This window comes from Podarcis bocagei, assembly GCF_964188305.1.
Source record: "Podarcis bocagei genome assembly, chromosome: 5".
NCBI lineage: Eukaryota > Metazoa > Chordata > Lepidosauria > Squamata > Lacertidae > Podarcis > Podarcis bocagei.
This window is the reverse complement of record NC_138129.1, coordinates 21,303,461-21,317,355: the sequence shown is the minus strand read 5'-3', so window position 1 is coordinate 21,317,355 and position 13,895 is coordinate 21,303,461. Positions and strand designations below refer to the sequence as shown.

General features: G+C 45.4%; 1 protein-coding gene across 1 annotated transcript in view; it reads right to left on the bottom strand.

Annotated features, from left to right (window-relative positions):
* The window catches only part of KCNB1 (potassium voltage-gated channel subfamily B member 1), a 198,902-nt gene extending 191,253 nt beyond the window's left edge, over positions 1-7,649 (bottom strand). Inside the window, exons 1-2 of the mRNA XM_081196126.1 lie at positions 7,017-7,649; positions 3,246-3,907 (exon numbers count right to left, since the gene is read on the bottom strand). Coding sequence (XP_081052252.1) covers positions 3,246-3,812 — 567 coding nt within the window. The 5' untranslated portion in view covers positions 3,813-3,907; positions 7,017-7,649. The remainder of the gene's footprint in view (positions 1-3,245; positions 3,908-7,016) is intronic.
* Between the last annotated feature and the right edge of the window lie 6,246 nt (positions 7,650-13,895).

Sequence of the window (13,895 nt, the reverse complement as noted above, 5' to 3'; positions counted from 1 at the left end):
GGTTTCTTTTGAAAGCCACACAACATCCCTTTTCCTGACACACTACATCAGATGTCCCTCGATCCTTGAAACGCCTTCTCATAACTTTAAAGGACCTATCAGTTTCTTTTACAATCACCGGGCTGTGCTCATGCAGAAGCATCTAATCCAGGTTTTACAAAAGCGAAGTGTAAAGTCTTCCTGCTAGAATGTGCAATTTGCATTTCACAGCATATTCCGAGACCGTCCCACTGACTAGAAGAATTGCAACTGCTTCCATGCCTATTTGTTTGATGGCCGTGGTTTTCAAAGATTCTCCCTTCAGAAAATACTACCTGTTGAGATGTCCCGTGGTGTACGCAATGAAGTTCTGCATATCGCAGAAGATTTTGGGAGGTGTTTTGCTCCCTTCTGTTGAATGGTCACTTTAAAATGTGAAGGTTCATTACTGTTTCACAAGTTGTGTATGCCTTTAAGGGCCAGGGCCAGGACAAATAACGAGACCCAACCTTACAGCTGTGAAACATAGCAGGTGCTGCTGAGTTGTGTTAATCAAGCTGTGTCAGCAATTGAGTGTAGTATATAAGGGGCAGCACCTAGCTCTCTCATTACCCTGGGGGATGGGTTGGTGGTTGGGTCTGGTTTGTTGTTGATGTATTTAGTGTATAAGGAGTTTTTGTTTTTGTTATTAAAACCTTGTTTAAGTTATTTTTGAGTCTCTTTTTAATGCATGGTCTCCCCAGCAAGCTCTCTGCAGTGCTACTAAACTGCAAATAGCCAACACCTTCATCCAAGACACTCAAGGCTTTGGGGATGGTGCCACTGCCGCATCTCAACTGAGCACACAGTTGACAACATTCCTCTCTTGCTGCACCATACAAAGGAAGGTTGATAACCACCAGCCAGCTGCCACTCCAGGAAGCTTGGGGAAAGGATGTAGCTCAGTGGTGGAAGCTACAGGAGGTCCATAAGTCCAGCATCTCCATGGAGGGCTGTGGAAGGCCCTTGCCTGAAATCCGGGGAATACTGAGCTAGATGGACCAACAGTCTGACACAGTAGGAGGCAGTTTCCTATGTTCTAACCTTCACTGATTTTCTCACTGAGAAACTCTTGGTAATTTCCCCAGGAGCCTTGGAGTTCCACAGAATTCAGCTTGAAAACCACTGCTTTACTATGAGACCCACATGGTTTCTTAACAGCTGACCATCTGAGGTTTTCCAATTTAATGCTACACATTGTTATTATGATAGCCTTCACATTTGCACCCAGTTTCTTTGTGATTATGCTGGTGTTAATTAATTTGTTTACTGTATTTGTAACCCAACCTTTTTCTCTCTCCAAGGAGCTCAAGGTGGTATATACATGGATCTCCCCCTCTTCCGTCAATCCTCACAACAACCTTGTGCTGAAAGGCAGCAACTGGCCCAAGGTCACCCTGAACCCTGGTCTCCCAGGTCCTAGTCTGGAACTCCTGCAGCAACACCACACTGGCAGCTTCAAGGTCATAAACTGGTGATGGTGACTTTTGGAGCCTTCATCTTTCCAAGGTGTATCTCACCCACATACCCCTTGCACAAAAAACTGTCGAGCCTGAAGTAGCGTTTTTCACATTATATTTTCTAGATGGTACAAGTATGAAATACTGCATGGGTTGCAATAGGAGATTTAAATCAATACTTTTCTTTAAATACACAAGGGTATGAAAGGGTTAGGTCACTACTTTGGAGTGCTTTAAAAGGGAAAGGGATTGATACAACCATGCACCCTTCACAAGTGAAGTGGTGTGTGTATAGATCATGTTTTGATGAGCGTAGCCTAAGGCAGCAGTGTTGCAAACTCCTCGCCCATCTGCTAGGCAGCCAAGTTAGAGCAAGTTTCACCTGAAGTTACCTTTGGCTGTTGGGTCTGTATTCCTCATTGCTGACCCATTCTGACTGGCAGAAGATCTCCAGGGTCTTCAACCAGAATTCTTTCATCACACTGATGCCTGAGATCCTTTGAACTGAAAATGCCAATGAATGAACTTGGAACCTTCCAGGTTCATGCAAATGTGGACTCTTATCATTAGGCTATGGACCCTCTCCCCTGACTCTTCTGCCCTCTTTTCATGATTTCTTGTCATTCAGTTCTTGACTGAAAGACAAGGCAGAACATCATCCACTTCTGTCAGGTGGCTTCGTGTTCACAAAAGAAAGCCCCTGCACAAACACACAAAAGCCACCCCACCCCCAAATTGGGGCATTTAGCAGTCTCAGAGCATATCTAAGTGGCAGACTGAGACTATCAGAGTGGAAGCTTCTAACTTTCTATACCAATTTATGGAATCCCACCAGACTCCATGCAGATACTGTGTTTTTTTCTTCTTTAAACAAAGTCAGTCCTCTGTAATCACAAGAAAAAACAACGTTTTCTGATCTCCTCAAAGTGCCCAAGACTAGAAATGAAAAAAATAGTGGTGGTCCAGGAGAGTGGGATATCAATATAACCGCTAGAACACTGCATCCAGAAAATAGAGAAGCTGGAACAAACATTGGGAAGCCATCACTGTCCAGGGGTAGGGAGAGGAATGGGAAGAGTAGCGCACTTGTTGAATTTAAACATAGAACTTAAGTAACTATAGTCTGCATAATATGAATGGTATATCAATATAGTGAACTTAGCTGCTACCAAACCAACAATTCAGTTGACATGGGTAATATTTTCACAGCACATACCAGTAGAAGGAAAACAAACCTTTAGGTAATGAATTGAAATATGCTATACAGTATTGCAATCACACCAAAATCCATCCTTTTGGGGATACTAACACCAAACACTCTTCAGGAGATTTGGCAAAGCTCCAATGCATCCATTCATAATTTATGAATATATTACATATCTGGCTTTGGCTACATGAAGTGTTTGCATAATCTGTCCATGGCCCTTTTAAACTTTCCATTAAGTGCTTTGGTCCCCCACAGAAAGTCCTCTACTCTTGTGTCAGTAAAAATGCAGGAAGTGCAGAATGACAGGTCAATCTGTGTCTATGTCCCCAAATCCTCTCTCTTAAAAACAACACTGAAACATAACTCTGTAATATGAAAGCACAGAAAAGAAAAGAATTGAATGGCACACTGCATTGTGGCAATCCCTTTTGATGCTGTGGGCAGTACAGCCAGGATAGTACAATAAAACACTCAAAGCCCAGTATTCCCCAGCCGTTAATCTGATCAATAGGTACATGCTGTCTCCGCAAGAGATAAAGTATGTGTAGCTTAGACTTTACCTTGGCTGCTACAGAAGAATTGGGCTTCTCCAGAAGGTCCCAGAGCTTTTTCCTCTTCTCGGCGCAGCAGGTGTTATCAAATTCCTCTCCTTCCCTATCTCGCATTGTTTCCGCTTCCCTCTTGAGCTCCTCGTTCATCTGCTCCTTCTTCTGGTGGTACCTTGCCTGGCAACAGGACTCCAGATAGATCTCATCAATCCCCCAATAGTCCAGTTCTTGGCTGAAGGACAAGGCACACATTTCCTCCATCATGTGCAGCTTGCCAGTGCGGTAAAAGTTCAAGATAGAAGTAAATGCCCCTGGGTGCCTATCAAAGAAATACTCGTTCTCCTCCAAGTTGTAGTCGTCACATATATCCATAAGGGTTTCGTGGGTGTTGCAGTCTCTGAGCTTACCCAACCTTGTCCGTGGCAACCTGTCCAGGGTTCTCCATAAAACCTCGTGGGCCAAGCCACCCACATTAAGCTTGACCCTTCTGGAGCAGGCCTTGCTCCTGACAATCTCCATGGGATCGGGAGGCAAAGAGGTAGTCGATCGAGATCCATGCTTATTCATCCCCGCAGGCATTGCTTGTCTCAGGAAGGCTGGAACAGGCTGATGAAAGCTTCCAGGGCACTCACACTTCGCAGCAGGACCTCTTCATCTGTCCTCCTCCTCCATGCCTGCAAGAGAAAAAAAATCCACAGAGCTACTGGCGACTTCTGGGGATCAAATGAGAGCTTCTTCCTTTGTTTGTGGGCTGCCTGCTTGATCAATTAATCAGGCAGCTGTACAAACAGCTCCGTTAGTCTGCTTGAAGGAGCAGCGGGGACAGAAGGCTGGCTGCAAGAGCACAGGTCGCTGTTCAGTTTAATGGTGCTGAAACTGAAGAGAGCCTTAAGAGTGGTGAGCTGGGGGAAGGGTGCAGGGAGGCGATCAGGCTACCTTTTTTGCCATTGGCCCAGCAAGACTTAGAGCAGCCTTTGCCTGATCTATACATGACAAGAATTCATTGCAATAGAAGGGAACCCTGTGCGCTGTCCACACCCAGGTGCTGAAATAGATTTCCTAACATGTTTTCCAGCCTCTGGGAAAATACCAGTGCCATGGCACAGAATCACAGAATTGCAGAGTTGGCAGGGATCATGAGGCCCATTTATTCCCACATCCTGAAGTGCAGAAATCTTTTAACCAGCATGGGGTTTGAACCCATAGTCCTGAGATTAAGAGTATCATATTCTACCAACTGAGCTATCACAGTGTTTGGGGCAGTGGTGTTGTCAGGGCAGGCTGCTGGGACAATGCCCCACTCAGCAGAGAGAGAGAGAGAGAGAGAATGAGAGAATGGCTCACAGGCAGATTACCATGCTTTTGAAGTTACCATCTAAAGAGTCTCCCACCCCCATATGTTCACTGAGTTTGGAGTCTAAAATTACCAAACTGCCCCACTGGTTTGTAGTGGGATCTGGAAGACTCCATGAACTCCAGTTGGCAGCTCATCGGAGCAGCTTCCATTGTAATTAATTTTGCTCTCCTTGAAGTAATATGTATTCTGTATTCTCATCACCACTACCCACCCTCCTTTTCTTTTGATTTGCGGACTCCCCCCGACTTAAACTGATGCATCGAAGTATTTGGGTATGAGTTACAGTGAACAATCAAGCAAAAGCTGAAATACTTGGTTACTTATGAAAAGAGACCTGCATGTTTTGGTTTAAAGGCAATGTACATAACAGTTTGTCACTATAAGCCCAGTCTGTCCCTCACCCTTTCATACCTTCCCCTCTCTCTCACACACACAAACACACAAATAGATGTCCCAGCTTGATTCTAGGCACGATGAGAATTTGGATGTCCCTAACAAAAGGACTAGTTTGTACAACTATAATAGATTTTGGAAAGGGAGTAGGTGGGAAGTCTGATGTACAGAGTCATCCCCTACCCAAGCTACAGCCACTGGTGTTCATTTGAGTCCCACTGTTTCAACTGGTAAGGCTAACTGAGACATCCAAACACCTTTCCCTAGAGAAGTGGGTGAACCCCAAAGACATAAATGGGAAAACCAGGTACACACCCACCAAGAGGCATATTTTGTGATCCAAGCTTGAACCTTTCATACAAACTCTTCTCGGAAGACACGCTACATACAACATTGTATATGGGGTAGGATACAAGGGAGGGGGGCATTAAAAGTCACTATAATTCTGCAAAAAATTCTACACATCAAATTGTCATATGCCTTTCTATACTCCTTCCCCAAATCATACATACATGAAGCCTGGGATATTTAGGAACTCCATGTTTTGAAGTTAGTTCAACCAATAGCACTTCCTTCCAGGTTTATGAGTTTTAAGACTGGGAAGGTAGCACGCAATTTTTATCTACTGGTTCTCATTTTTTCTTCTACATGCTCTTTAAGAGGCATTTCTCAGTTTTCTCTCTTCTGCCAAAGAGCTGAACTATGAACTTTAAAAGAGAATCATGGAGGTTCCCCCCCCTTTTTTTTCTTTTCTAGCTATTTGGAAAAAAAGAAATGCTCCAATCTAGTCTCCTCACATGTGCTTCTAATCTGTCCCCTGTTATAAATTTAACTCAAAGACATCAGAGGCACAGGCCGGCACTAATAGTTTACACAGCAGCACCTGATCACACACCGTTCTACATGCAGAAAGTCTAGCATGGAGCAAAGTCAAATGACATTCACAGTCTGATAGTCCTGTTCACATTGGGTATGGGTGAAACAAGCCATATCTATGGCTATTACTCTCTCCTCTCTCTAGTAAGCTCTGGAAAGGCAGATATGTCAGAGACTAATCTTTTGTAAATCACCACTTACAAAGGGTGGTCGGTGAAGGGGTTAGTGGGCTTGCAATGGCCCCATGCTAGAACAGATTACATCAGTGGGGGGGGGTGTTGTGGAGGGGGAGGGAACAAAAAAAATTAAACTCTCACCTTATGAAGGTCTCTAGTAGGAATGAGTGAATAGGGGAGCGGCACACCTATTTTAATTCATTTAAGTAAGATACTTGGGGAAGCAAAGTCTGCCGAGCTTAAGTTGGCTACATCTGTTGGTGAGTTTGGGGCAAATGCCTCCAGGGAAATTGGGGCCATTAACCTCAATTATTTGAAATAAGGCACTGGAGAAAGACAGGCACACTTCTTCCATTTAAGTCTACAAGAAAGAGAGACTACACCGCGGAGTGTGTACGTTGTTGATGGAGATGGTGTGGAGACAGAGAACCCGAGTTTATAACCTGAGTGGGAACAATCATCACATTTATTTCCAGCTCTTTGAAAAAAAAAGAAAGAATGTGGGGCTTCTATGGGAGGGAGAGTGAAAGAATTTCCATCTCCTCCATTTATCCCCCCCCCCCAGCGATAACTAATAGGAGTCGTCATAACAACAGCCTTTAAAAAAGAGAATAATATGCAGCCAGTAGAAAGAGCTAGCAACACTGTTGCTTATACAAGATGGGAGAAATCCGGGAGAAGAAGAAGAGGAGGAGGAGGAACGGCTCCTTCTCTTTCCCCACGCCCGACTAAAATCCTACAAGGGTTTTCAGGGGGCAGGGGGGAGTCAGATCCCTTCCCCCCCCCAACACCGATAGGGACCGAACCCTCGATTTGAGGAGCAGGACCCTCGGGCAGCTCCCCAGCCCAGCCTGCGCATCCACATGCTGCCCCGGGCAGATGTGATCCTCTAGCTCCTAACTCCGCGTGGGGTTTGCCCCCTTCCCCCCTCTCCCCTCCCCCCGGGTGCCCGTCTCCCCATCCCCCAATTCCGCCACTCACTTCTCTTGCCACGATCCCGGAGAAAGGAGGCGCCGTGGGGTTCCGGGAGGCGGCGAGGGCATCGGTCGGCCAGCTGGCTCGCTCGCTCGCTACATCCTGCTCCGGGCTAGCTCAGCAGGCAGGCAGGCGTCGCGGGCATCCTCGGCGGCGGCGAGAGATGGGGAGGGGGACGGGCAGGGGGGAAAAGAAAACCCCACCGGGGACGAAATCCCAGGATAACCCCTTCAGCAGCTGGATGGGGAGAGCGAAGGCAGCAGCTCCCCCCCCCCTACCCCGGGCCAAGGCGTCTCCGTGGGTCTCAAGAGGCGCCCCCGGTCGCAACAAGCGTCTCGCAGGCCCTCGCGCCGATCCGGCTGCGCTTCTCGCCCAAGCCCCACCTTCAGCTCCGCCGACGCCGCGCGCGGGGCCCGGGCCCAGCGGGGAGGAAGCGCCCGCCGCTCGTAGTCAGGGAGCTCGGGCCTCTCTCCTTCTTCTCGCCTTTCCTTCTTTCTCCCTTTCGCTTCTTGCTAACGGAGATCAACAAGTCCAGCCTGAGCCTCCAGCTTCGCCCTGCGATTCTGGTTGCGCGGAGTTTGGCTCGAGCGGATTAGAAGTTGGAGGAGAAAGGGAGACCGGGAAGAGGGGAAGGAGCGAGCGCCATCTAGAGGCTGGCATTGCGGAGCAGAGGCGACCCCAGAATGGCTAAAAAGAAAGAGCTGAACAGACTTCCAGACTCCCAACCTTCCTTCTAGGTTTTTAAGCAGAGGTTGGATGGTCATCTGTCATGTATCATCTAGTTAAGATTGTTGCATTGTAGGAGGTTGAGACTGGATGACTCTGGGGGTCCCTTTCAACTCTACCATTCTATGATTAATATAAACTCAGCAAATGGAATCCAGTTAGTTTTGCCGCGGCCTGATGGTTATCAGCTTGTGGTAAGATGGAGGCTGGCTTTTTCACTGGTAGCACCTATATTGTGCTGTAATAAGAAAAAGACCCATCATCATTGGCATTCAGCCGGCTCCTCAATACACGCCTATTTGGGCAAACATTTTAATGGGACTCTTTTATTGTAATTTTTAATCATGGGTGGGTTTTAATGTTTTGATGAAATGGATTTCTTCTGTATTTTGTTTAGGCATGGATATTATAACTGATTTTATACTTATAAACCACTTAGCGACCATTTTGGCATGTAAGCAGTATACAAATTAATACATCTTCCCCCCTCCAGGCTGATGATGAGTTCTGATGAGCTCCAAAGCTTGCATATCTATTTGTGTATCTTCCTTTGGGATCATGTGTGTGTGTATGTGTATGTATGTATGTATATATATATGTATGGGCTCTCTCTCTCTCTCTCTCACACACACACACAGACCAACATTCATAATGTATATGATCCTTATGTGGCTAAACTGGTACCATCCATCCATGCCAAAGAGGGTAGGTATCAGCAGGTTTGTGGGAAGGGGAACCCCAAGGTAAACAGAAGTGCAAAAGGCGGGGACTAAAGAGAGGAACCCCAAGGACTGAGCATGCTCAGGGTTCAAGGAATGCTGACTGTCTGTTGGAGGGTGGCATGCAAACACCCACCTAGCAATGGGAGAGGTGGAAGGAAGTATTCTGAAAGAGTACATGGCTGCTGCAACAGGAACACTCCACTGTGTACCATTTTTATTGTCAGTTCCACTTATTACCTTCCAGTTTCCTTTGATTTCTTCTCTAATGAACCAATAAACCTACCTGCAATTTTAATCTCACTTAAATGACTCTATTCTGGAGAGCAAAGTGCTTGGGTGTCTCTTGAATGAAAACTGTTAAAATGGCCAATATTTTGCTGTGAATCGCCCCTGCTTCAATCACACATTTTATGCCATTCCATTATTTCCTAACGGCTGGTGGGAAAGGGGAGTATTATGTGATATTTTCCACTGTTGACAGATTTATAGATGCCAGAATCCATATGAGAGGCAGCTTTTGCAAGAACCATTCTTCAATCAGTTTCCCACATTTCAATCAGTTTTTCCCATTTGTAAATGGAATGAAAAAGCTACATCAATTGGAATTGAATTCGCTTTTTAAACGCCTTTCGTGCTTGATACCACATTAACAGCATTCATTCATGATGACACACAAACAAGGCATTTTCTAGGATCCTTGTCACAAGCAGCTTTGCATGACAAGTTTGCTCACAGTTTGGGAGTGAACCCAGTTCGGAAGAGCAAATTTTGCTCCTAACAAAGGCTTTGGCCAGAAGCGTTCTTGCCTAGCTTAGCCTGAAGTATCAGTTGTGCCCAGCAATAACTGGTGGCCACTGAGATTCGTAGGGCAGCAGTCACAGAGCCCAACACTAGGTGGCACTAGAGCCAGTGACAGACCGAGCCAATCAAGTCTAGTTTGGTCCTCCTCCCTGCTGAGTTCTACAAGGACAACACACTTATCCACACTTACTTTTCCTCTGCCTGCTTCCTCTCCTTCCACTTAGATCAGCTTTTGCATATCCTGCCTCAACTGAGAGGGTCTTCATCACTGTGACCTTCAGAATGAGGAACTGACTCCCTCAGGAAATCCATCTGGATCCTGCCCTGTTTGTACTCCTTTGCCCAATAAATTTACATTAGGATTTTAAGACCTAGGATTGCTGCTGTAGAAATTGATCTCATATTAGGCAGTATTTTCACTGGAAAGACCAGTTGTCATTATTGTTAATGACATTTTTATTCCATCCTTCTTCCTATGGTAGCCTACATAGGAAGGTTAGTTCACATTAGCTTCATAATAACCCTGTGAGGTAGATTTGACTGAAAGAGAATCACTGGCTCATGGTCGCACCCCAACAGTCAATTCTCTCTGCCCTCAGGCTGCAAACCATACATTCAAAGCTCATGACTCCCATCCCAAAGAATCCTGGGAAATGTAGTTTATCCTTCGCAGAACTACAATTCCCAGCACCCTTAACAAAGAGCAGGGTTCTTTGGGGGGAAGTCACATGCTTTAAATGTATGATAGGAATGCAGCCTCTCTTTCTCTCTCAACCATTAAGGAATGGAAAAAAGTGTTTCAATCTAATTCATTCGAAAAAGCTTTTTATTGGTTTTGTTGCCCTTTCTAAATCAATGTCGGGATCTCTTTGGCCTGTGTGGAGAAGCAGCAAAGAAGCCCAGCTGAGTATTACAAAGAGGAGGGGGGAGGTAAGAGAAGTTCTAATTGGAGTTGCCTTTACTAATGTTTTAGCATTTCCAGCATCATTCACACAACCTCATTGTGGTTTCCTTTCCTTGGAAAAGCTGAGAGAGGCCCCTTGTACTTAGTGTCAATGATGATGATGAATCTAAAGCAGTAATGGCTTGTAAGTGTTGTGGAACACCAACAGAGGCAGCTCTATGCGCAAATCTGAACCTCCCTGCCTCTGCTTTTGCTGTGGTGAGGATATTGGAGCTTGCAGAGTACATGAATTCTTGGAAAGAGCAAGACATTTAAAACTGTTTGTTCTGTGGCAAGGACAGGGGACCTTTCAGCCTAGGGGCCAGATTCCCTTCTGTTCAACCTTCTGAGGGGGCCACATGGCACTAGGGAGTGGGGCTAGGGGAGGGGAGGCCCACCCTACTTTGCCGCCTAAGGCAAACCTGGAAGGGACCACCAACCCTCCTGCCAATGAAAGGCTTCATAGGTGTATCCACATCCACAGCTACTGGCTTGACAACCGCAGTGTAGACCAAGTCCACATTTCAATTCTTTGAAGCAAACAATAGGTTACAGTGGCAGATCATTTAATTCACTTTTTGTTGTTTAGTCATTTAGTTGTGTCCGACTCTTCGTGACCCCATGGACCAGAGCACTCCAGGCACTCCTGTCTTCCACTGCCTCCTGCAGTTTGGTCAAACTCATGCTGGTAGCTTCGAGAACACTATACCACCATCTCATCCTCTGTCGTCCCCTTCGCCTTGTGCCCTCCATCTTTCCCAGCATCAGGGTCTTTTCCAGGGAGTTTTCTCTCCTCATGAGATGGCCAAAGTATTGGCGCCTCAGCTTCAGTCTCTGTCCTTCCAGTGAGCACTCAGGGCTGATTTCCTTAAGAATGGATAGGTTGGATCTTCTTGCAGTCCATGGGACTCTCAAGAGTCTCCTCCAGCACCATAATTCAAAAGCATCAATTCTTCGGCAATCAGCCTTCTTGATGGTCCATCTCTCACTTCCATACATCACTACTGGGAAAACCATAGCTTTAACTATACGGACCTTTGTTGGCAAGGTGATGTCTCTGCTTTTTAAGATGCTGTCTAGGTTTGTCATTGCTTTTCTCCCAAGAAGCAGGCGTCTTTTAATTTCATGACTGCTGTCACCTGCTTTAAACAAGGTCAGGTTATTTGCCCATCTAGCAGTGAGGAACCTCCAGTCTGTGGGCCAAATTAGGCTCATGAAGTCAGGTTTGAAGCAAGCAAAGATGCAGATGGGCCAAGGAGAGTTTGCAGGCACTGCCATCCAGTTGGTGGTGGCTTCTGCATAGCCCTGCACAACACTTTGTGAGTATCAACCATCAGCTGATTGCTGGAGATTGCTAAATGCAGCACATGGAGCCATCAAGCAATGACAATCAGCTGACTGCATAGATTATAGCCCCCAGTCTACTCCTTCAGTGGCTCTCCAGTGTCTTAGGCTGTGGCTCCTTCCTTCTACCTGATCCTTCTAACTGAAGATGCCAGCAATTTAACCTTGGGCTTTCTGCATGCAAAGCATGGGCTCAATAACTGAGTTATGGCCCTTCCGCTTCAAAAAGTTGTTTGTTCCTAATAGTTACATAGAAAATATATTGACCACAAGGGAGTTACAAATTACAGAACTCAAGGAATCTTGATTGTCATGGATATTGTGCTAACTAGGTCCTGAGGTTAATGACTAGACTTTTAAGGACTTCACAGTGAACACTGCTGTAAATCACTCCTAGAGGGTGATTCTTTTGGACTAGCATACAGATGCCCTGCTCTGAAATGTGAGGAAAGAGCTGAGTTTCTACTCTCCGATTTTCATAGCATTTGCCCTCCCCTCTGCGTTTCTCAGTCACTAATAATACAGAACTTGTGGTTCAGAGAGTTTAATGCCGAGTGCTGAAATGTAATAAATGCAAACTGTAATTCTAAGTAAATATTTAATGATGTTGGCGGCACTACCTTATGGACAAAGCTGCAAAAATTACCCAGAGGCATGCCTGCATGGGAAGAGGAACTTTGCAGAGGCATTTTTGGTAATTGGATACATTAAGTTCAGACCACAGACCTCCAAATGGCTATAGACCCCATTTGTTGCATGGTTTGATTATTAAGACGGAAAGACCTCCAATAGATGCTGCTCTGTGTCAAATGAAAGGCTTTCATTATGAAGCGTTTTGCTCTTTGGGGAAGCTGGACTTTGCATAAGGCAAGCTTCTTCTGAGCATACCTAATGCCTCCAAAATGGAAAGTCATTGCCAGTATCATAATGCTGTTGTACACATGTATTGTGCAACCACACTTGGAATACTGTGTACAGTTCTTATCTCCGCACTTGAAAGTGGAGATCATAGAGATGGTAAAAGTTCAGATGAGGGCAACCTAAGTGATCAAAGGGGTGGGGCAACTCCTCATGAGGGCTTTTTTAGTTTAGAAAAAAATATAAGCAATGGGGACATGATAGAGGTATATACAATTATGCATGTAGCTCATAATACCAGAACTCATCCATTGAAGCAGATTCCGGTCAAAAGCAGGTACTGTTTAGGGAAGCTTTTAATGTTTAATAGGTTATTGTATTTTAATATTCTGTTGGAAGCCACCCAGAGTGGCTGGGTAAACACAGCCAGATGGGCGGGGATAAATATAATAAATATTATTATTATTATTATTATTATTATTATTATTATTATTATACTTCACATAGTATGTAAATTAGATTATTGGATTTGCCCCCACAAGATGACCAGACTGCAATGTTAAATTAGATGAACTTAAGTGCCATTGACAGTGGTAGGGCAATTTAATCCTGCCTTAAACCCCATTGGTTTCAATGGGCACTGACTTCTACTAAAGCTTTCTTCAGGCATGAGCCCATTGTGCAACTAAACACAGGAGAGGGCGTGATGGGGGTGAACCTGATAGCTCCAGCCACCTCCTGCCCCCATTTTCATCACCTTCTAACTTGGGAAAGTTGCTCATCTGCTGTGGAGAGCCTTTTGTCCCTGTGGAGATTCCCTGTACATTTTGGAACCCTGATTTTCCAAGAGGCTCCCTGGTGTCACCTCTCATGGGTTGTCAGATGACAACAATGAGGACAGACGGGGTAGAGCAACTGCACTCATCCCTGCTCTCCTACCACTGGGATTGTGTAACCGAAAAAAGGCTCAACTCGCAGTACAATCCAGCAGCAGCTGGGAGTGGTAGGGTAGAAAGCAGGAGAACCCAACAGTAGAGCCAATGAAAAGGTAGAGCCGACTCATTCCAGTTTTGTACCCAACCTCCACTCTGCTGAGTTCTACAAGGGCAACATTCTGACTAAGGATGAGGAAGCTCTCTCTCTTGGCTGACTGTAAATAGGTAGGCAGCAGGTGAGGGATGGCTGAGGTTTGTGGGGCAGTGTCCCATCTGCCCTAATGGACTTGCCTCCACTGTTGCAATCCTGCAATGTCCACTCAGCTGTAAGGTCTACTTAGGCTACACATTTAAAGCACCAGGATGGCACTTTAAACAATCATGGCTTCCCCCAGAGAATTCTGGGAGCTGTAGTTTGTTTTTTTTTTTATAAAATTTTTATTGGTTTTACAGCATTTTTAAGAAAAACAAACAAACACTAAAAATGACAAACATACACGTATAGTTTCAAACATATTTTCATAAACCTCTTTTCTAGGACTTCCCCATACCCCCC